This window comes from Cyprinodon variegatus, unplaced genomic scaffold (genome assembly GCF_000732505.1).
Source record: "Cyprinodon variegatus isolate N-32 unplaced genomic scaffold, C_variegatus-1.0 Scaffold829, whole genome shotgun sequence".
In the NCBI taxonomy this organism is placed as follows: Eukaryota; Metazoa; Chordata; class Actinopteri; order Cyprinodontiformes; family Cyprinodontidae; genus Cyprinodon; species Cyprinodon variegatus.
Window position 1 is genome coordinate 90,927 of NW_015151282.1, and position 24,196 is coordinate 115,122.

Genomic DNA, 24,196 nt, shown 5'->3' on the forward strand with positions numbered 1-24,196 from the left:
GTGAAATTAAATTAGTAAATGGGAGCAATGGTTCTGTTCTTGTTTGTCTGTTTTCTGTCTATCAATGTATGAAGGATTAAGACTAAATGTGTTAGTTTGATGTAGTTTTCCTCACCTAGATTAAAAGCATTCTGGTGTTTTGGTGTGGCTTCTATTATTATTATTTAATAAAAGTAACAAAAAAGACATCACAGTCCCCCTCATCCACAGCCCTCATTGTTTCAGGGCTCCTGCGCCACACCCGTTTTAAAACGCATAGATAGAGCAAGCAGGGTCTGTGTGACAGTTCGGGTGAGTTTGTAAAAGACTGAGAGCGTGGGAGGGTGGAAGGGGCCCTCCCTCCCGACAAATGTTTTTATAGATCCACTCCTTCATAACCCAACTCTTTCCCAGCCTTGCGCAGATGGCCAAAGTGTCCAAATGGGAGCCTGAATGTGTTCAAACGGGCGGCATGAGACGGGGTGATAGTTCATTAGTCATTTAAGCCACAGATGACCTCTAGATTCATTTTAATAAATAGTTAAAGTTAGATCACCTAGGGAAAAAAACAGTTATATGCCGGTCTGTGCGCGCGCTCCACGCTTGCGCTGGTGATGCCATGCCGCGCAGTCACACCGGCGACGAGAGCAGCGGCACCGGGATCTGGCTGCAGACCTCTGCTGGGAGCCGGACGCTGGAGCACCCGATGAAAGATGTGGAGTCCGGACGGAGGAAAATGAATAACGCGGTGAGGGCGGGGGACGGTCTGCTGTCTCCCCCCGCAGCAGGTGCGGCGGCAGCGGCGGCGGAGAGGAACCAGGGCGCCCGGCTCAGCCTGCTGGGGAAGCCGCTGACCTACAGCTCTCAGAGCTGCCGCAGGAACGCGCGCTACCGGCGGCTCCAGAATTACCTGTACAATGTTCTGGAGAGACCCAGGGAGTGGGCTTTTATCTACCACGCTTTTGTGTGAGTATAGATTTAAGTTACAGATATTTGAAACGAGGGACCAAGTTTCTCCTCTATTTTAAAAACTTTTAAACACTAAAACCCACCAACATCCTTCACCTGTGAACACGCACAATACCAAAACTAACCCATCAGTACAATACTGCTCTGAATATCACCACAAAGTTATTAACATTCATTTTTTTCCCTGATCCAATCTGATATGGATACATTAGCTGATCGATCTGACCGATATCCGATACTGATCCGATAAATTAACAAAATACCTCGCTATGTGAGTAAAGGCATCATGCTTGACTTAAATGTTTTTTCAAAAAAGGTAGAAAATTTATACTTATATAAAACCTCACTAGCTGCTTTGTGTGCTCTGCAAAGCATCCCAATCATAAAATTGGAGTCACTAAATTGCTGTAACTGTGCTGCTGTGTATTATATAAAAATAGAAATAACTACATGCTGGATCTGCGTCATTCATTGGATATCTGCTCCAGTTAATTATTCTATATCAGAGAATATTTTGGATCCCAGTATCGGATCGTTGCATCTTTAGCCAACAATAATGTCCAATCTTAAGTTGAAAGTGAATAAAAGCCCATTGATTCAAGGTTTTATGGAAAAATCCAATGGATGTGGACTCGGTGTTTGAGTCAGCACTGAAAATGAAAGTATGTTTTTCACTGTCAGAGAGAAGAGTAGAGAGAATCTAGGCATTCATCTCTATGCTTTAGTGTTAAACCGGATTAATTTAATGTTGAACAAGACCTGATTTGGGGATTTTTAGTAGCTGTAAGTCATAACTATTACAATTAGTGAGATAAAAGCTTAAAATGTACAATTCTGTGTAGAAATATATATGATGAGTTTCACTTAGATGTAAGAGGCTAAATATTCAATGGTTTTCTAAAGTGTAAAACATCATCTGATAAGACTGAATGAAACCCCCAAAACAAACGTCGGATTCAATGACTAATGGATATCGAAATTCAATGTGCACACTGTAATGCAGTAAAATTGAGTCACGTCTCCACTTATCTTTGTACAGCTTGGAAATTTTCCCAGAGATTTGGGAAATCACTACAAATTTGAACGATATTAACAGGCTACCGTTTCCTCTTGATTCATAACAGAGTCGTTCTGGGAGGAAAGTCCTTAGATTGAAAACAGCCTCCCATTGACCACAAGCCCTTTTTTTCTTTCCTCTTATGTGAAATACTTTCCCCTTCTCCTCCCACACACAATCAATTTACAAAAACATTGTTTGTAAATATTTCTGACCTCTCCTGGTTTTTGTCTGGCTTTGCTCCAAGCGATCCGTTGCTTGTCGTAACATCTCTGTGCTAAACCTTTCCTTTAAAAGCAGATTGTGTGCCATCTAGCTCCTCTGTTTCACTCAATATGAGCCAAGTCAGTAAAGCATCCTTTCAGGAAAGCAGTGGTGTGGGTCTGCTGAAGAATTGAGCAACTTTTTTGTGGCAGTGGCATTTTAAGTTTTTATATTAAACACACTGTGGCTGACAGCAAACCTCCAGAGGACATACAATTGTATTAGTATTAATGTAAGATGTAAAAAAAAAAAAAACATATTTTGAGTGCATAAAACAATTTAATTTGCTATGAGAAACAGGCCCACAGCATCATTACAGTTACAGTAGTTATGAATTCCTAATTTTTTACAACGGAGAGGAAAAAACTAAAAAGTTTCTAGTCAACGACCAGCGGGATCTAAAAAAAAAACCCATTAGGGTTTTGTTTTTGTGGTGGTATGGCTGAAATTGCTTATCACACTAAAAAAAAACATGTTGGCATGAAGATAGCATTTAATGGTTGTAATGAAGTGTTTGTGAACCCAAAATGCAAGTCTCTGCTGTAAGTGAGGTTAGATAAAGAGTTGAAATCATTCAAATTAAATTTTTTACTCATCTTTACTAACTGTGCCAGTAAATAGTTCTCCCACTGAAGCGTTTAATTCCTGTCATTGGAAGCAGGATCAGGCTGAAACGCTGCCTCTTTGCTGTTTAGAGCATTTTTATGCTGGAAGAAGAGCTTTTTTGAGAAGGAAGTGGAGCTGTCAGAGGAGAGGCTGCAAAACCGGATGCTGACGTTTTATTTGCTCCTGCAGGAGGGCCAAGGTCACGGGGGTTAAGTCATTACATCTGCTCCAGACCGCAGCCTCCCACACTGAGTCGTTCTGATCAGCTGCGCGCACTTAACAAAGCAAACCATTTGTTTAAGTGGGATAAAGGGGAGATTCGCACACCAAATCTCTCACGCTTCAGGAAGATTTGCAGAACGCAGGGATGCGTTCTGCAACAGGGAAAGAAACCTTAGAGAACAGAACCTAAAAACAAACAAAAAAAGTGAACTTAATATTTAAAATGTAATAAATAATACCAGATGCTAAGTTTTTGTCATCTTGATTTAACAGTTAAAACCTTCTTGTTTTGGGTTACATGTCCAGATCTGGATTTTCATTGTTATTTGAATATAGTTGATGGCTTAAGATACCCTTCACTGCAGTTGTCAATCCAATCATTAGGTTTATTTCTATTTTAACAACAGTTTCTGTACATCATGATATACTGTTTTAGTTTCCCTCCAAAAAAGCAGGATAAGGAGATCAAATGCTGCAGTCCCTCTATTATTTAATACATTTTGGTCTACAGAAAACAGTTATTTCATCTTAAAACAAGGGGGCGCTGAATAGGCTCATTTATTTCTGCTTTGCTCTGCTATGTAGAAAGATGCCAGCTCCAGAATCAGCAGTCAGAAACCAAAGATTTAAAGCTTAAAGCTTTAAGCTAGTGGTGATTATTACATGAATAATTCTCTGAGTCCATGATAATAATACAAATATAGTTTAACTTTGTTTTTTCTTTTTGTAATCTAAGAATTTCCACTTTAAAAAAAATCAATGCAAATTTTATTTTATTTTTTTATGGAAAATCTGCACCAGGGTTGAATAATTAATTCCAAGTTTAACAGCCCTTTTATAATGCTGGGTACGGGCACTTACCAATACGTCGAATGGCTGATATCTTAGGCCTTAAGACATTAGCACATTCAGCAGTCATGTCTTCAGATTTCGTAAAATGCATGCATTGCCATTTTTTCCCATTTATAGCCATTGTTAATTTTATTTCCGATTTCTTTAAAGACTTCTGCAATATTCATTATCATAGAGTACATAGTGTATAGCTTACAGAACACAGCAGATATCTGGGAATCCATTAAACTTGTGTCAGAATGATTAGTATTACTATTAAAAAAGCTGCATTGGTTGATCACCATTGGAGAGTGATAGCGTAGTTGTTATAGAGCTGCACATTTTTCCTCTGGAAAGGGCAGAGAGATTGCTAGTTCGAAGCTCAGACTTTCACTGGACCCTAAGGCAAAACCCTTTAACATAGCTTTCTGCCCACAGACTCCTCACTGCTCTCTAAAGATGGTTAAGCTCAGAAGATCAATTTCCCCCGATGTGGGCCTGTAGAGATATGTTTTCTTTCCTTCTTTTGCTTTTGTCACCCCTTAAGGAATCATACCTTTTTTTGCAAATATCAAAAATAACCATCAAAAGAAGATTCATCCTCTCAACTAAAATTGTACCTCCTTGATGTTGAGGCATATCTGCATTCACAGTGTATCTAGAGTGGGCCAGACAAATAGGACATCTAAGGAGGTATTTAAAGCATTAATTTGTCAAATGTCTTAGATTTGTGCTTTTTTTTTAACTGTGCAGATTGCAAATGAAAGCTGAAGCTCATAAATCTTGGATGTTATTGTATCTTCTCCACAGCAAATTGACTGCATTGTCTGATATGTAAGATTTTCTGAAGATCAAAAGCATGCAAATGCAGTTTGAATGTCTAAGCATAAACTCGTAGACTGACAGATGTTTTGTAAAGATGTAAAGCTGCAAAAAAACTCACATGGCTCCAACACATGCTTCTCACAAATTCTTTCACACGTGATAAGTGATCAACAAAACACAAAGCGCATGATTTATAAAAGAAAGGTTCCTTTGATAGTTGGCTTTGAGAGAACTCATATTGAACCAGATGCTGCTGTTTGTTTTTCTTGTGAGGATTCACACTGAGTATCAGAAAACGGCCTTAAGGGTGTATTTTCTTCCCCCTTAATGTGTTTGGTGGTGTAGGAACTGAAACAGGAGGGATCTATTCTATCTGCTGTATGAATGTTGATACAGACGAGAACCTGTTGTTGTATTTTTTGCAGAATAATGCTCCTCCAGTCGGGATTACGGCTCTATCTTCCTAACGAGATGGCGTGTGTTGGACTAATCACATTTGCGGAAATGGGTTCCAGTCACATTCTGTATTTTGTGCTGTACTGATTTGTTGATTCCTCTGACAGATTTTTGAGATATCTTTTCTCCTATACAAATATGACAGTACACCCATGTGCTATGCATGCCAGTGTCATGACGGTGTTTTCACCATACGCACACCATGTCAGCACCAATTAGCACATCGAAATGTTGGATTGTGTCTGAGTGAAGGACTTACAGAGACAGGTTTGGTATTTGGCTGTGTGGCTGATTGAGTTATCCATGGTATGAGTGTGTCAGCAAATGATCCCTGGACTGTTCTGGTCTACTAACAGGGAGAAAATCAACCAAAGCAGATGAAATGCCACTCCGTGAGTATCACCTTGCTAAAATTATCAAGCTGAGCCCATTTCCGCTTACATTTCTAAAATATTAAGTGCTCACAGGAAGATGGCCTGGAGGGGAAATTTCTCCATGACATTTTCTTCTCTGGATTACCATTTTTTTGTAAATTTGCTATTTAATAATTTAACTGCATTTTCTTGCGAATCTTGTGATCATTACTGCTGTCCACTACTATAGAATCCACCCATCAGTGATCCCCAGGGTATGATTCCCTATGTTTATTTATAACTATAGCTGCTAAAAAGTTGTCTTCCTGCTGATTCTATTAGACTACAAATAACTTACATCTGGATTGTGCAACATTAGGCTTTGTGTGAGAAAAAAAGTTGCTGTAAAATAGACTTTAATTATGTGGTTTTACTTGAGAAATATTATTTTGAGATGTGGACTTGTTTATGCTACCTATTTAGGATTTTTTTTGTATATTTACTAACCTTCTGAGGACCAACAGGCCTTATGGGGACTAAAGGCTGGTCCTAATGTGATGGACCCCCATTATTAATGTGACTGTGTAGAGCTTAGATGTGAATTAACTTTATGTTGTGGTTAGGAGTAAACTGGTAATAGCATTAGGGTAAAGGTTCAGGGTGAGGCATAAATGTAATAACTAAAATGAATGTAAGCCAATGTAAAGTCTCAGTGTGGATAGAAATATTCATGTGTATGTGTGTGTGTTTGTGTAGATTGTGATCATTGAATCCCTCTGTTTTAAGCTACCATTAGGTTTCTAAAAAAAATAAAAAAGTATGTGAAGCACTTATAATTTCCAATATACATAGATGTAAATCTATCATTAAAATGGAGGTTATGTTACTGTCCGACTATTTATTACTACACTTCATTGAAGTGGTCGTTAACTGTTATATAGCTTTCTGTTATTAGAGTGATGCAACACTCTGCTGGGAAAGACTTTGCACTGTTATTAGCCCTTTTTAACATGTTCTGGATGCTCTCAGAGGAATGTTAAAACTTCACTCCATTAAATCACAAAAGCCTTGTTGCTCCCATTATCGCATATCTTCTGCTATCATGTTACTATATTTTTTTTGCATAAAGCCCTCCAATTTTTAGAAATCATTACATCCATGTCGAAAAAAAGAAAATTAAAAACAGTCCGCAAGACTTTATTTTCCAAGTTTGAAGACGTTTCGCTTCCCATCCAAGAAGCTTTTTCAGTTCAAAATGTCAGGAATAGCGTTGAGTTCAAGGTTTTATACAGCAGCCCAACAAAGCCTTTGTTTTTGTTTTGAAAATGTGCAAATTGAAACGGACGAAGGGGTCCAACCCATTGGACTCGATTTGGCTTCTTTTGTTAGCCTGCAATACCCCATTCTGAAAGGGGCAGAGCAGAAATGTTGACAGTTGTAGGCACCTGATAACTCAAGGATTTTATGGAAGAAATGTATTTACAGAACCGCATAAAATCCATTCTGCATCCTGGTCATTATTAAACAATGGAAATAATCCCCGACTAAACTCTTTAGCATTATTATGCTCTGCCATTACTTCTCTCCACTTAAGAATGAACAGCAATGCCCTCTAGTAGATGTCAGTAACATTACAACATGGAAAAACTTTCATTCTAAGCAGACTTTATGTATTAATTGGATGGAACAAATTTTTATCTAATGAGCCATTAATTAGTCATAACCTGATTATTTTATTACTCTCTACTGGAAATAGATTAAGCTGGATTTAATGTAATTCTTAGATCTACAGTTTTAATTTTGAGTTCAAGGGAGGTAATACCTCTGAATATCACCAAGTACAACCCAATTAAACTCCCCGCAGCAGTGTGTCGCAGTGAGCTTGTCACAGATACTTTTGATTTATGTCCAATATTGAAGCGTGGTTTGCGTTATGTTATTCCACGCCAAAACGCAAGAGGGACAATCATGAATTAGCTGTGGGTCTAGATACGTCCTAGGTGGTGAGGAGGCGGGGACTGTCAGGGTTTGGTTGAGGTTTGAGGACCCAAATGCAGAGGCAAGGAGGCAGAGGTGAGTTTTCTGTTGATTTAATGAGTGGTTCACAAACAACTGAGGCAAGAATCCAAAAAATCCAACATGAAAAAAAGTAAGACAAACCAAAACCATGTAAACTTCAGGGGAAAACAATAATGACGCGGTTTGACACAGTAAAGCGTAGTTAGACAAAGTTAGACGAGGAACCAGCACTGAGGAACTGCACAAGGAGAGTATTTATGGTAGACTGAACAAAGAGAGGACTAATTAGTAGATTGGGAGCAGGTGTGAAGAGCGCAGCAAAGGAAGGAGCTAGGGAAAAGGAGACTAACGCAAGAGGGCAACAGAGGGAAACAAATAAAAACCTTAGAACTCAAATATATCCAGAAAATACAACAAAATAGGAATTAAACTAATAAAACTAGAAAACATGGAGCAAAGTAAAAAATAACAGAATCAAGACTGTGACGGGGCAAGACTACAGATGGACATGAGGGTGAAAAAGAGATCCAGGTGGAATCCAGGTGGAAAAAGGGTCCCAGCGTTCTCGCGCACCTCGCTCCTCTAGCTGGTCCAACTTCAAGAGTCGTTTTCCACAATGGCGGTCATACAAACAAAACAAGCCAGTAAGGTACAAAACAAGAAATACGGATAGAGAAGAGCGGATGTAGATTTGACCAATCAGAGGCCTCCTGTCTGCGGTCACCTACAATTTTGGAGAGGTACAGCAGAGTGTCTGCAGAAGGGGCTGGGGGCACATTTGCGTTCACTGGTTTCTGATTATAAATCAGCCTTTACTCTAGCGCCAGTCATTATTACGCCACACATTAACCACAATGGACCTTGAGAAAGCAATTCTGTAATTATTAAGAGGAATATAATTGAATCTTTAAAAAAATTATAATACTGTATTATAACTTTCCCTAGTATTTACTTAGGTTGGCTTTGGCTCAGAATACTTATTTGCCAATTTGACAAAATGTCACAGAAGCAGGTACAACACGAGCAAAACTACAAAAGAGATTCCTGTCGAACTCACTACTTGCACCTCCTGTGCTTCCTCTTACCTTTTGTTTTGACACCCCAAAAAAAGATTAAATTTAGTGATAGTTTATTAAACTTGAAGGGAAATCAGAAGCTGTTGTATTCCTTATTATTTAGGTAAATACTGGAATGACTGATTCCAGCTTCTACACCAAAATTTTGTTTATTAGCCTCACCTGTTAAGGTATGGTCACTATTATGGAAAAGATCAGATTTTTAAGTTTATGAATGAGAATTCACCGTTAAGTTTCACCAAGCAAAAGATCCTACAGATCATCTAACTTCAGATTTATTTATTACAATATAACTACCTCAAAGACATCATATTCAAAGAAAAACATTTTCAATTTTATAATTCTTGCTGATAGTGTCCAGTGAATGATTTTAGATTAATCGTGGATTGAGGTTATGAGGTGTTGCTGTTTATATTTTGAGTGATTTTTAGGCTATTTTTTCCCTCTTAAATTGCTACTTGATCTTTTAGCATGTCTCACATAGAAAATGAACAATGTTGAATACTTTCCAGGAAAATTACATTACTACTTAGTAATGAGGTCTAAAAAAAGATACATGGCTGTTATTAAAAATCAAACAAAAAGATCCTGTTGCTAAATTATTTTCCATTAGTCACAAAGCTGCATTGATCAAAAGAGAAAAAAAGTGTTGACTGTATGATTCTCCTAACATCAAAGGTGTCTCATAGAGGCTGTACTTTGTTTCCTGTTAACACAGCGACATTTAAGACACCTGAGCACATAAAAGACTCTATGTTTAGGTTCAGAGTTAGTTCCAGGTAGCTGGCCAGCACCCAATGGAAAATGCTGGAAAATGCGAAGGACCTATTAGATCGGATGAGAAGGACAAGAGATTTGTAAGGGTGTTTGTGTGTCTGTATGTGGGCATAAATACTGTCATGTTGTGTTCCGGTGTTTGCATGAACTGGCACAGAGCTGGTACTATTAAAAAGCGAGTGTGTGTATTTGTGTTATGTCTTTAATGGACAGTTTAACACAGGGCAGATACTGGTGTCACCACGTCACTGGCTGCTGCACTGCCATGCCAGGATGAATGGAGAAGATCAAGGTGAAGAAAAGAAAGGTAGAACCGTCGAGGACTCATATATTCCAAAGTTTCTAGAAAAGAAAACAGACCAAAGGATGTTGATTTCAAGCAACATCTGGTTGCATATCCTGATTTGAAGTAGATGGCAGACAGATTTGAAAGCAAGATATACAAACAAAACCCAAAGAATACAGTGTAATCTACACCACGGTGATACAAGAATGTTTCCACATCAAAATCCATTTTCAACTCAGAAACACTGTATTAAGATATAGGAGGACATGGGGAGATTTTGTCAGTTTTACGAGCCGTTCACCCCTTACCCAGTACACTGGTTTACTGATCTGATAAGCAATCTCTTGATATCTTTTTCCAAATTTTTTTCACTTGGTCTGGGGTTCAAAGGGACCCTGCTACATTAGCAGAACATAGAAATAATCCAGAACTCTTTGGTTAAGAGTAATAAATCATGAAGTGTGGTGGAGGGTTGTGATCTTATCCCCATGGTAAGATCGTGATGGTTGCGTCTCAGGGCGATGGATGTAGTATTTGGGTTCATGGTGGCATCCTTTCAAAGTTGGGTTTACAGCATGCACCAACACAAATTTGAGGGATTGGCTATTGGGTAGGTTATCACAAAAACATCTACACAAACTTCTCTAAAAGAGCTTCAGATACGGTACTGCAACAGTCTTGGCAATATGGCTGCCATTACTATCATGCTGTCATTCTGCTCTTGCTTTGGCCAATAGAACCAAACCGTGCTTCAATTATACAGATGCACCAATCGATGTCCTGAGTACATAAACACCATCCGAAAGCGCAACTATCTTTCATTATCCTTTTGGATGCTTGAGAAGAACTTTAATCATGTTACGTCTTTAGGTAATTTAACAAATTATGACATGGTGGAGGTTCTGCAGGTTTACCTACATAGCAATGATATCTTCCTATAAGAGTATAAAATGCTCTAAACAGCAAGACTGAAATTCATGCCAAAGATCTTTTTACTTTACATATTTACAGAAACCCTGCAGGTAGAGACAAGGTCATTAATCAAACAAACATCAATGTGTTGTGTGGCTTTATTTAAGTGGTCCTATTTAACTTAAACATGATCTTATAGCATCTTATTATCTTATGATCCAGCTCACAGCTAGATCCCAACACAGTCCAGCTTTGTGGTAGGATCATAATGGGACAGTGCTTCTGGGGTACAGAGAGTGGTCAGGATATATAAAAGCATCTCAGAGAAATGTCAATTAGTTACATAAAACAGTTGTTTTGTGATGAGAGCTTTATGGCTCTGTGGTTATTTTTATACTGAACAAAATTTTCCTAAATATACATATGTATACTTTGTTCTGACAGGTTATTACTGCAGATTTAGACTGTAAGGCAACCTCTTGATTTGTATGTGTTTAGTGTCTCTCTGATGTCAGTACTCAGTGTGGAGGACAATGTTACATACCAGTGAGAGCAGTGTTAGGCATTAAAGTGTTATTCTAACACCATTAATTTAAGTAACTAATATTCTATGTGCATTTCTCTGTATACAAAGTTACACAGTTACCCTAGGGTGCTGTGTTACTTTTCTCAGGGTCTACCATGTGTTTGACTCTGGTCTCTGCCTCGCCCTCTCCTCTCTCTTTTACAGGCACACAGCAGGTAGAGCTGCTGCCCCGTTAGGCTTAGAGCAGGAGAGACAGTGAAAAGGAAAGGAGGAGTAAAGCGGAAGGAAATAAAAAAAAAGAGACAACTGGTCGCAAATTACTATAAAAATAATGTAGGGGAGTAAGTGAGCTAAACACTAGCAGAACCATTTTCCCAGGCTGCCGCTGCCGTACGTTATGTCATGTACCGTCGTTCTTGGTTTCTGTAACAACACATTCAAGTTATGAGCCATTGTATTATTTTATATATATATATTTAAATATAATTCGCTGGCCTGATTTGAATAAAGTGGTATTTTGTATATACCAGATTAAAGTTATACAGACATTAGTAAGTGCATTTTTTAGTTTTCTTTTTAAAAATGTAACTAAAATATTACTTTTAATACTTATTATCTTTTGGTTAGTCACATTTTGAAAAAGTAACTAGTCAATGCAAAAGGTTACTCTCTTCCAGTAACTAGCACAATAGCTAATATAACTTTGTCTGTATTAGATAAAGTGCCCATGTGTTGTGAATAGGCGCTATATGAATAAACTGAATTGAATTGAATAGTAGTTGAGAGTGTTATGGTTGCAAGTTAGAAAACAGTGGGATTTGCTTTTTGCTTCAGTTTTTTGTCATTTCACCAAATCTCACTGACAGACAACTCAATAACTGGTTGAAGACTTTTTAGCACCAACTAATAGCCAAGAACCAATCCATTGAGCAATCCCTGTAACATTACCATCACAACAAAAGACCAACTCCAAAAACTCCTTTCTTTCTCATGCAAAATAAGAGGTCATCAATGCAGAAACGGTGATCCTGTGTTGCTGGTCTTCACATTTTGACAGGCTTTATTCTGGAGATTCAAGCCTCTAGAGAAATGAGATGTTCAAACTCAGCCTGACTTTGTATCAGGAGAATAACAGTGAACCCCAGTCGGCCTCAGCAGATGGCCGCTCACACTCAGCCTGGTTCTGATGGAGGTTTCTTCCTGTTAAAAGGGAGTTTTTCCTCTCCACTGTCGCTACAAGCATGCTTAGTGTGAGGAATTGCATTCGAGTCAGTGAGTCGATGCAATCAACTAGTTTTCCTTAGATAGAAAAATCTGAATCAATTTGACTGGATGATCTGGTGAACTGGAAAGTGCCTTGAGATGACGTGTGTTGTGAATTGGTGCTACAGAAATAAACTGAATTGAAAATTAAATTGAATAGTGCAGTGGGTTTTAGAGTGAACATTGTACCCTACACCCCTTAAAGAATTTGTGTGTTTCTGTAATGTTTTGATTCGGCCAACCTTTCTTTCTCCATTTATCAATGTTGATAAAAGGTAGTATTGTAGATTTTTAAGCTAATTTCTGATTCAGTAGTCTTAATTTACTGTAATGTGGTTGGAAGCACAGTCTGCTTTAATAGTTAGTCAAAGCCAAGCTGTCAGAACACACCATTTTCAAGATCAATCATCCTACAGCGCTGCAAACAGCCACTGCAGGAGTACTCCTCCACAGATTTACCACCGCAGTTTGATGAAATTTGTTCCTCAATTTAATTCCCGCTCAAAAGGGAGTTTGGGTTGTAGTTTCTTATTTGAAACTTTGATTAATTGAAGAGGCCGTATTCATATGTTCCTGTTGAAATGGGTCTCCATTCATAGAAAACCTTTAACCATACCTGCATGATGTGCCTTAGGATGAAAAGTGTTGTGATTTTATGCATTATAGATAAACTGAAATGAATTAAATTGAATTTGCTAATCAGGAAGTTGCATTTTGCTTGTTTCCCCTCATCCATTAGCTTCATAGTTTTTTTCCAATGTGCTCTGATTCATGCAGCGTTTCCCACAAGGCTTTGGTTCCTTCACGCCTGGGGCGCATATGGTGGGTGTTATGTTATGGCCTCTCTCTTTGGTGTTAACGTAGAAAAAAAGCCTGAACTCTGGGCTGAGTTAAGGCTGTGATATTGAGTGAAAGATTCAAAAATCCACAAAGATGAGAGGACACAGGGGAAAAGGCATGAGATTAAAAGGTGTTTTAGTAACACATGTATGTTGGGATATAGAAACAGAGACATTTCCCTGTGTTTAGGCCTGCATAGTTACAGGTTAAAGCGCTCTATGGTTTTGAGGATGCTGTCTGCGTCCAGAGTGAGGAATATTTCATCTGGCCATCTTCTTCTACATTATCAGATGAATGGCTTTGTCAAGCACACTGAAGAGCTGACAGATTCAGATGATTTCACTGCCTACACCAGTGTCCCCACCCTGCTGCAGATATTACCATAAATCCGCTCTACCAACTTGATTATTTCTGTCCCCAGAAAACTCTCACACACAAGGGGTATTAGCACATGTAAATATTTAAACTGCTGTTGTTCACACCCATATTGATTGCGCGATAGGCTTGTGTGGAGTGATGCAAAAAGTAGATGATTGCATTCAACTTCTAAATCTTAGTATTTCAGATGCTGAATTGTTATGATTGGTGCTTTTGGAAAAATACTTTTGTTGTTTTAGAATTTTTTTCAGACTAGTCTACCATTCCCACCAAGGATTTTTGATACGCAGTTAGCTTTATGCTCTGTTCTTTGCACATTCTGGTTTAAACTCTTATTTTAATGTGATTTTCCTTTGGTTGGTTAAATCCTTTAGTGTTGCTTCAGCTCTAGTGATTATTCTGTTTATTATTCATCCTCCCTCAGCTATTTAGCATTTCTCCCCACTCAGTTGCCCATGATTCTGCTAATGATCCTCACCTTATTTTCATGTCACAGGTCATACCCTTATATCATCATTTTTATGTCTTAACATTTCACCCTGCTTGCCTATGTCCTGTTTGCACTTGGATTCCCAATATCCGCAAACGGTGACTTTTACTAGAAATCCATCAGCCTCTCCCATCTTGACAATGCAATGTCCTCTAACTCTACTTTGCAAAGTTGTTTATCAGAATTTAAAGTTTTGCCCAAAGTTTACTTCAGGTGATCCCATGGATTTTTTTTTAGACTAGTTTGGGATTGTGTTCATTCCAGGTAGTTACTGCTTCGACTGACAAAAGACTAAGTAAATGAATCCCTTCTACATTTTCTGCTTTCTTAAAGAAACCATAATGTTATGGTTAAAATTGCATCTAAAAAGTTGCTTTAAATATTTGCCAGTCTTTGCATATAGTCCAGTTTCATAAAAAAAAAAATAAAAAAAAATAAATAGATGACGATGCTGCTATTACCATGTTTTACTGGATTGGAGTCCTTTGAGGATCTGCATAGTTATTAGTTTTGTTCCAAATTGTAAGCTTTGTCTGATTACACCTAAACCAATTTTGGGATTTTATAGAAGAGGCTTGGGTATCTTCTATGTAGAAAAAAAATACCTAATTTCTATATTTCTACCTATAGAGTAGAAATACAGGTGCTTTTGAGATGCAGAGAAAGCCTAGTCCTAACTAATTCCTTTAACAGCCTTTTTAATGCTGAAAAACTGTATCTGAGATAATAACTCTGTTAAACTTTCATTAGACTGTGCTTTGTCCACAGAGATGTATGTGGTTTTAATCTCTATTGTCAGTGTAATGTAGAACTCTCCATGGATGACATTTCCTCTTTCACATATAGGTAACCTTTCACTGCTCTCCCACCACACACACCCAGCTCTTTTATGAGTCACCCTCCGAATTCCCCTCTCTCTCACACACACGTAAGAATTATGAGCTGCTTATAATGGTGTAGCACCACCTGGGTTGAATGTTAATATTCCAGTAGATTTGGCTGGGATTTAAACCTGCTGTCTTTTTATTCACACCGTAAATTTTAAGTAAAGCTGTAAATAATTTATCTGGGTTTTAACAGCCATTTTGTGAGTCAGGTAGAGCAGAAACAGCACACCCACTCGTCCCTGTTCTACAGTGACCTGTGAGAACAGGTGCTTGCTTCTTTGCTTTTTTCTTTTATCGTAGGATCCTTAATTAAATCCTTCACCATGCCTGTAGAATTCCTGAAGTCAAAAAAGTATTGATCTTGAAGGAGTCACATTGCCGCATGAACAAGAAGAGAAGAGATTAGTTGGGTGAAAGGATCAGGTGAAGAATTACAGTAGAGAAAGCGTGAAGTTGTATTTAGGAAGTAATACCTGCCTCTGCTTCTTAGATGAAATGAAATTCTGTTTTGCACAGCTTTCATAACATTTCCATTCCATAAAGTGCAGCAGTGATCAAATATAAATTATAAAAAATATAAACATTGTGAAAAAACACATTGATATGGAAGTTCAGAGCATTAAATATATATTGTTTGGCATTATCAGTGTGATGCAGAGTCTGTGGCATGATTTCGAGTTTTATCAACAGTTCAGCAGTCTAATGGCAGAGGGGAAGAAGCTGTTGCAGAATCTGCTGGAGCTTGCATCAAATGCAAAGCCTCTTCCTAGAGGGCAGCAGGGAGAACAGCCACGATCATCAACAAGATATGTTTGTGATGTAATACACGTTTATTGAATGAAATCAACCTGCAATTTATAATATTGTTTAGTTGAATGTGTGAATTGCCTTATTATTGGTAATTCAGTTTTGATAGATGTAAATTGATTGATGATATGCAAAAACACAAGTTTTGTCGGATTTTTGTTGTTGTCAATATGCTGATTTTGTTAGTCCGGATTCCACTAATACTGCCTTAGTGGATATCTCCATTAGAATAATGTAAAATTTTGCTATATTTCTAACATGTTTTACATGTTAAATAAGCAAGAGGCTTGCTTTTATTTGCCTTGCATGCAAGATGAGTTATTGCGATGTGAATTTACAAGGGGGTGGTGACCTAGAGGTTAGAGCATTGCGCTTGTGGCTCAGAGGTTCTTAGTTCAAGCCCTACTCCCACAGACTGCCACTCTGGGTCCCTGAGCAAGACCCTTAACCCCACACTGCTCCCCGGGCGCCGCACAATGGCAGCCCACTGCTCCCCAAGGGGATTGGTTAAAAGCAGAGCTAATTTTCTTGCTTTTTATTTGCGACAATGTAATGACAATAAAGTTGAATTATAATATTGAAATATTATTATTATTAAAATAACTCCTGAAACACATCTTGCCAGAAGCTAATAGAAGCATTAGCCTCAAATATACTAATGTTTTGAACCAATGAAATGCACTGAAGCAAAACAAACATGGCTGTGCCAGTGGAGTTATCTGTTAATTCCCTATTCCCTCTATTTTAGCCGGAATTTTAGCTGCTATTTCATTTTTGAAAAGCAAGCAAAGGAATGCGATGTGTGCCTTTGTAGACAGGAAAGACGTTTGCACATTCCTCCCGACCCAATTTGACAAGAGGTCGATTCATCATTTAGATTTATTTATTTATTTGACAGGGATAGTTGTGAAACAGTTCATGAACGTGATACTTCACTGTTGCCGAAATTGGCCCACCCTTTTGCGAACACTTTCCACAGGAGCCTTTCCGGATGGATTCTGTGTAGAATAAAAATCGAATTATACCTTCCAATCTGGCTTTTGCCTGTTTATGATATTATGTTTATCTTTGAGACTTGGCAGTGTTTAAATGCAGTCTTAAATCTTTGGGAACCGCGTCCTACAGACAGTCTTTTGAACAGATAGGACATCTCACTGAAAGGTGGAAAATACCCAAAGAGAATCTAACGCCAGGTGATCTGTTTGGCAATGACTATGATCAGAAATGTGTTGTCCGCCAAAGCCATCTGCTGGCACTACTTACACAGACTTGCTTTAACAGGGTGGTCGAATCCAAATGCTTTCACAGATTTAGTTTGTGCTGCAGTGAACACCAATGTTCATATCGCATTGTATGTTTTGTCATTCAATATTTTTTTTAGCTTTTTCACATCTGATCTTGGGCTTTTGGCTCTCTTACTTACATGTTCACACTTTGCCCCTATCCACAACCTTTGATTTATCTTCTTAATGTATATTTAGACAACCGTTAAAGTTTACTAACAAATCGAGAAAAAATTTAAGCCAACAGGGCTCCATAATTGAATCTGAAAGTCGCAGTATACAACTGTAGTGAGCTACTGGCATAGAAATTCTTAAAGTCATAGTATGTAGATAGGCTCTTTAATATTATTACTGAACAATCTTTATATATTAAAACAGAGGAATTTCTTTTAATCATGAAATGCTTAACATGTATCCGGGGATTTTAAGACTCGACAGCACAATATGGATTTGGCCTACTTCCACATGGATAAGTAATAGCACAAACATGAAACCAGCTGGAACACCTGCAAATGGTGTTGTGGTACATATGCAGTAAAGGACAATATGGGAGGGTGGTAATGTAGCAATAAAAAATAAAAGAGGACAGAAGAAGAAAGAAGAGTAGGGTACAAACAATTAACACAGAAGTGAAAAAAGACGTGTGCAGGTGGCTGACACAAATTCTTTAGCAGAGCAATATGTGCTGGTGTAGAATCCATGATATATTGAATAGCCTTTGAAACCACCCCAATGTGTTTATATTTTCTACATCCATTTGTATTAAGGTAGATGGGAGTCCTATTTTTGGCTTGTGTGTACAAACACTGCAGTTTGTAGACAGTTTTGTAGTTGCTTCGTGTAGACATCATCTCCAACCAAGAGATTTGTTGGACACCTAAATCTAGACGTGAAGGAGGCTCAGAAAAGATTAATCTTCAAAAGGTTTGCTTTGCTTAAAACTAATGTAAACTGTGTTAGCACGGGTAAAGCTGATCTTTATTCACGGTATAGCTATTTGTGTGTGGAAAAGTTTCTTATGTGTATGCAAGTGGCAAATCATGTAGTTATGACTACACCGCATAAATGTATAGGTGGAGGACATGCACCTGAAACTGATGATTATTATGGCCTTTATTGGTGTGCAATATATAGAATGGCAAGAAATATCCAATCCATTGCAAATCCTTTGCTCCATTGTTTAAATATCAATAGGTTTGTAAGTTTAGGAAAATAGAAAGACTTAGCTACTTTCAATGTCAGTGAGCTGTTTATAGTACTGCTTACATTGCTCCAGAGTTGTAGTCCTGCCATCATATTATATTTGAAACTGCTCTCAGTAAAAAGGTTACCTGGAGGACGTGTGAGGGTGTTGAGGGCTGGGTGACATGTGGACTTTGATTCACAGTGGGCGCACTGGCACTACAGTGACACAAACATTGCTAGCAAAGCAGTCCCAGTAATAATAGTCTAGCAACGGGCCAATCAGATCTCCTTCCACCGTCTTTGTCAGAGACAGAGGAAATATGTGGAAGAGAGGAAATTCAGTGGAAGAGGCCAGCAGCCCTGAGCCGTACTGGTTGAGATTCTGTATGGATGCTCCCTCATCCCACATACAGTGGTTCTCTTGGAGACTTGGAGACAATAGATATCTGAACCGAATCCTCTTGATAAACAAAATTAATTACTTTTTTTTTGTTTTAAAAAGACAGGGGACAATCTCCGTCTGTCCACCACGCTTACCACAAGCAGGGAGAACCCACGCATGCTCAGGGAGAACATGCAAACTCCATGAAGAAAGACCCTTGGCTGGGAATCAAACCCGGAACCTTCTTGCTGCGAGGCAGCAGTGCTACCCACTGCATCACTGAGCAACAGAATCTCTTTTGTCCAAAGAGACAATCTTTTTTGTCCAAATTCGATGCATTTTCTATATATCAGCAACTTTTATCCTCAGAATTAATGTTTTTTTTTTTCCATTTGCTTTTTGGTGATGTGACACAAAATGCATAATGGTTAAACTAGATTGGACAAATGAAGCAGACTTACTTTTATCAATTTGAAAGTGTTGACTAACCTTCAAAATAGGAAAGAATGATTTGTTTTAATTTTTCATTAGAACCAAATAATTGCATTAAATAAAAGTCCCTAAATGAACCACCACTGCCAGGCTTCTGCCTTTAGTTCTCCTAAATAACGTCACATGTCCAGCTAGGACACAAGCAGACGTCAAATCCAATAACCCCTTTTTAAACTTAGGAGGGTGCCAACCTGGCGGTTTTAGACACAAAAGCAGGATATAAACAGATGTACAGTAAATTGTGAAAATAATGTCTGGGAAATCTAGACAGTACTATAATATATCAATTTATACAGTTTATTAGCAGTTATTGGTATTTATATGAATTAGAATTAATTCATAGGAGGCACACAAGAAGAACTTACTTTAAAGGAGACCGAAAGGTCCACTAAAGCATGTCAGCTGTTTATACGCCCTGATTTTTAACAAAGAGTTACACTTCAATAGATATCATAAGGAATGCAAATAACTGAAGCAAAGATCTTCTTACTTTATTTCTTTTGAGCTTTCAACCTATTTCTCTCTGAGTTTAGTTGAAGTTGGAATGTAGAGAGTCTTTTGGGGATCTCAGAGTTAGGGCAAAGGTCTGCAGTGTCTAGGCCAGAGATTTCCAACACCTGTCCTCAAGGCTGTCTTTCATCTTCTAGATTACCTCATCAGCATGCAATCGCGTTATACACAGTGCTGCTTATGACCTAACTGTGTAATTTAGGGGTGTAGAAGCAGAGAGACATTTAATAGCTGCTGTGTAGTGGCCATTATAGTCTGAGAAAAACACACAGAGACTGCTGCTATTTTATTGGGACATATTTATCTATATTAATTTTCTTACTTTGTAATATCTCCTAAATGGCAGAAAAGAGGATGAGAAGGAAGAAAAAAAAAATTCACCTGGTGGGTATGATCAACATGCTGGTTGCAACATTTTTAAAGTAAAGTATGGAATTATTAAAGGAGCCCTATCATGCAAAATTAACCTCCTCAAAATCTCCCACAAAGTTGTATTTCACTTGATTTATGTATTCTGCACTCAAAGCAGTAGTTCCATGGCTGCAGGAAGTGGGGGTGCTGGATGTGCTGAAGCAACCCCTAGTGGCGAGAGGGATATAAAAAAATTCTTTGAACAATTGATATATTTCTTATGAATATTTTGGGAAAGGATTTTGACTTTGATCTTATTTTACTATTATATGTATTTAATTTTTTTTTCATTATTTTGATGCCTAATCAACACAAGTTCACAAATTCTTCTTCGTGATCAAATGGTCATTGTAATAATTGTCAACTAATTTAGTAATCGATTCATCTTTAACTGGAGTTTAGAGAGTGTAAATATGCATTTAGGTGACAGATCAACAACCTTTGAACAGCAGTTATACCAAAATTGTAAAGTAAAACAAATATATAAACATTTTGTATTTAAGATAAAAAAAAAAAGCTTTTTCGTCTGTTAATATGCTTTGTCTAGAAGTTTAAGTTTCACTCGGTTTAATTTAGTAAAAAGTCTTCTTTCTGAATTCAAAATGTCATGAATAGCTTTGAGTTTGAGGCTCAACTCAATGCTATTCCTGACATTTTGAATTGAAAAAGCTTCCTGGATGGGAAGCGAAACATCTTCAAACTTGGAAACAAAACCCAGTGGATTGTTTTTAATTTTCTTTTTTCAGAATGACTGAGAATCTTCACCAGCACAGTGAATGGTGTTTATGAAACTTAAGGTACCAGCAGGAGCACTAGTAGCAACAAAAGATAAAAAGTATTTGAGCATTCTGTGTTGTTGGCTGAAGTTTTTGCTCCAAGTAGCTGGGAAATATTAAAATACCAGTTTTACCAGCAGACATCTGCATTCTAACTACCAGAACTCTAGGAGACTGAATTAAAAAAGCAGACATAAGAATGCACAAGTGGTAAATGGTATTTATTACTTTGTCTTTAGCTGGATAACAATATCGGGTCATTCTAGGAGCACCAAAGTATTTGATATAAAATGATATGTTGGCCGGTTGGTATGTGGCAAAAAAAAAAAAAGGGACAATGAAAAACATGGTGAAAGGCATAAAAAAAGTTCAGAACTTCAGAAATAACTGAATTCTTCAGCTGACTCGAGTGTTACCCAACAGGCAAGTACTGTGATTTGGTGTGAAGTGAAGTGAGTCACAGTGAAGATATACTTCATGGAGATGAGTTAATGAGGAGCAGCTGTACCATGCAGAGGGCAAAGGATCAAGAGATCAGGGAGCCATGACTGCAGGAACACACAGGGAGAAAAAAAAGAAGCATTTTACACACACAATCAGGAAAATAAAAAATGAAACAAACGGGAAGATTCCCCAATGAATCAAGATATCCCTTGATTCATTGCGAGTCAGAGGAAAATGGTAAATGGCTCCCAACAGTGATATATATATATTGCAGTTTAATATTATGTATGTAAATAGTTCCGTCTGAAATAAATGAAAATAGTTGTTTTACATGGTTATTCAGTCAGATATGTGGAAGGTAATGTTTGGTGTTTTCAAAGGGTCCTTGTACAAATGGATTTAGCTAATACTTAAGCACTGATTCCAATATTTGTGCAATGTGGGGACTATAAATCTGATATCCGTGACAACAGTACTGCTGCTGAAACACCTCAAAAATGTCATTAGCACCTAGAACAGTAGTGAGAAGTTCGATATTCATTGTTTGCCTGCTTTGTGTGTCAACTGTAATGGTTGTTAGGCGACAGAGGGTACAGGCGGTGAAAGCCGGAGAAGGCCGGACCTGTTTGAATCAATAGCCAAAACCCTTCCGGCCTCCTTATTTTGACGGACCTCAAAGGACCCTGTCCAGGTAGACCGTGTCCTTGGAAGACGCAGCTGCTGGGTTTGAACTCAGCTTGTTCTTCAGTAGAACCAGATAAGACCTGGTTTTAGGGCCGGACTGGAACCATTTTGAGCATTACCTATGCCTTGTTTGTATTCTTGCTTGTAGTGTGGCAGGGGAAGAAAACAACAACGACCTAAATTACTGTATATTCAATAAGAATTAATATTAGCCCAATAACAAAGTTGTTAATCTCATGCAGTGAGTGACTACATCTTGAGACAACATGCATCATTTATGAAGTCTTAGACTCACCCTCCATGTTTTTTGCCACTTGGTGACATGTTGATTTCAAGTATGTTGAGGTGTAGTCAGTGAAAAGTTGACAGGTTTAACTATTCTAATATATAATAATAAAAGTTTACCAGAAAATAAGTGATGCATTGGAGATTTAGTGCTTTTTCTCCCATCCCTGATGATGCAATTCACGGATATATATATATATATATATATATATATATATATATATATAGGGTAAAACATCAGAGGTCTCTGTCCAGAAGAGCGCAGTCCTAGGAACAGCTAAGATACTGCGCAGGACCCTCAAACTCCCAGGCCTCTGGTAGAGGACCCGAGCTTGAGGATGACACATACCACCCCACGAGGGGTGAGAAAACAGTTTTTTTTTTTATATATTAAACTATTTATGCAAATCTATAGAGCTACAACCTCAGTGCTAGTGACAAGGTTGATTCACATTTGTTTAGATTTCTACTCATTAAAATATAAACACATTTTCCATTTTCTTTGAGATCTCAGCCTCTTTATGATGTTCACAAGAGGCCTATTTTTTAAATATTCTTCTCAAATCAATTGGAATCTTTTTTAGTTAGCTCTTCTCCTTTACCAAGATAATCCATCCACCTTACAGATGTGCTTATATTAAAATACTGATTAACATTGCACAGGTTTGCTTTAGGCTGGAATCGTTAAAAGGCTAATCTAACAAGTTGCAGTTTTATCTCCACAATGGAGAATAGATTTGTTAACCTTTAAAAAAAAACATACTTTTTTTCTATATTAAAAAAGCCTTAGACCTATGTGAGAATTAGAGGAAACTAAAGTGTTGCATTTATATTTTAGTTCAGTGTATATTTAGTGGGTTTTGTGAGCCATCTGTCATAAACATCTTGAGAAAACTAATAAGTCTCAAAATGCCACACATTCTACCAGCCACTATCTGTTTTGATTTTAAAAGCACATTTCATAAAGGTTACTCAAGCTTTCTCTTTTCCATATCATCACACATGGTTCCAGCTTTTCTATGTAAATGTAGTTGCATATTCTATGTTGAAAGGCTGCAATGATAGCTGGTGTGGTTATGTGTAGTTCTATTAGCTCTTAAAGAAGAAGCTGTTATTTGAGTTGGTTGAACTATTCAAATGGTGGACATCAGTTTCTCCATACGGAGACATCAAGGAAGTCAAGAGTGTCAGGTAAATGACTGCTTTAGAGAGGCGGTATAATACAGGAGCTGTTCTGGCTGTTATAATTACCACACTTAAAGAATACTTAGCAATGCCATTATCGCCATTCCTGTGTGTGTTGACTAAAATGTCGTTTCTTTAGGGTATATGAAAATCACACCTGTGTGAATTTAAGAAGGGCTAAAGTACAAAGGATTTGAATGATTCAAGAGCTGCTCATTGTAAATTGAGTTTTTAACCATATGAAGCACTCTGTTAGGAGAAGAGTTCAGTTTGTGAATAATAAAAAGAAGGAATTTGTGCCTCTGTTGGCAACGATACACCCTTAGATAATGTCATGTTTAAAAAAGCCATGCTTTTATCAAATCTGTACAAAGAATAAGGGAAAATCTTGGTGTACACTCAGAAGTTCAAGTGCCTTTGACTTTGAATTTATGACTATTTTGCCTTTTGACTGAGGAGTGTTGACAGTATTTAAGAGCTTTTGCAGCAGGTCTTGTAAATTTTGATCTGGAAACAGAAAAAGCTTTTAATTTATTGCTTTTACTATAACAGTTGGCTAATGCATCTTTTGTACTAATATTTCACTGTCAGAACTGTTGGGAAAACATGCAGACATTCGGTCAAACCTGAAACGGGAAACTGCTGGACAAAGTGCCTATACTATGGCTAGGGCCGTTTCTCAATATGCAGTGTTGGGAAAGTTCTCTTTCTACGTGAACTAGTTCAAAGTTCAGTT

At 37.8% G+C, this 24,196-nt stretch overlaps 1 protein-coding gene across 8 annotated transcripts in view; it reads left to right on the forward strand.

The window, feature by feature from the left end:
• Nucleotides 1-372: 372 nt before the first annotated feature.
• LOC107098990 (potassium voltage-gated channel subfamily KQT member 5-like) overlaps nucleotides 373-24,196 on the forward strand; it is a 170,223-nt gene continuing 146,399 nt past the window's right edge. For all 8 annotated transcript variants that reach the window (XM_015396908.1, XM_015396914.1, XM_015396906.1 and 5 more), the window contains exon 1: nucleotides 373-945. In XM_015396908.1, the coding sequence (XP_015252394.1) occupies nucleotides 599-945 (347 nt within the window). In that variant the 5' untranslated portion in view covers nucleotides 373-598. The remainder of the gene's footprint in view (nucleotides 946-24,196) is intronic.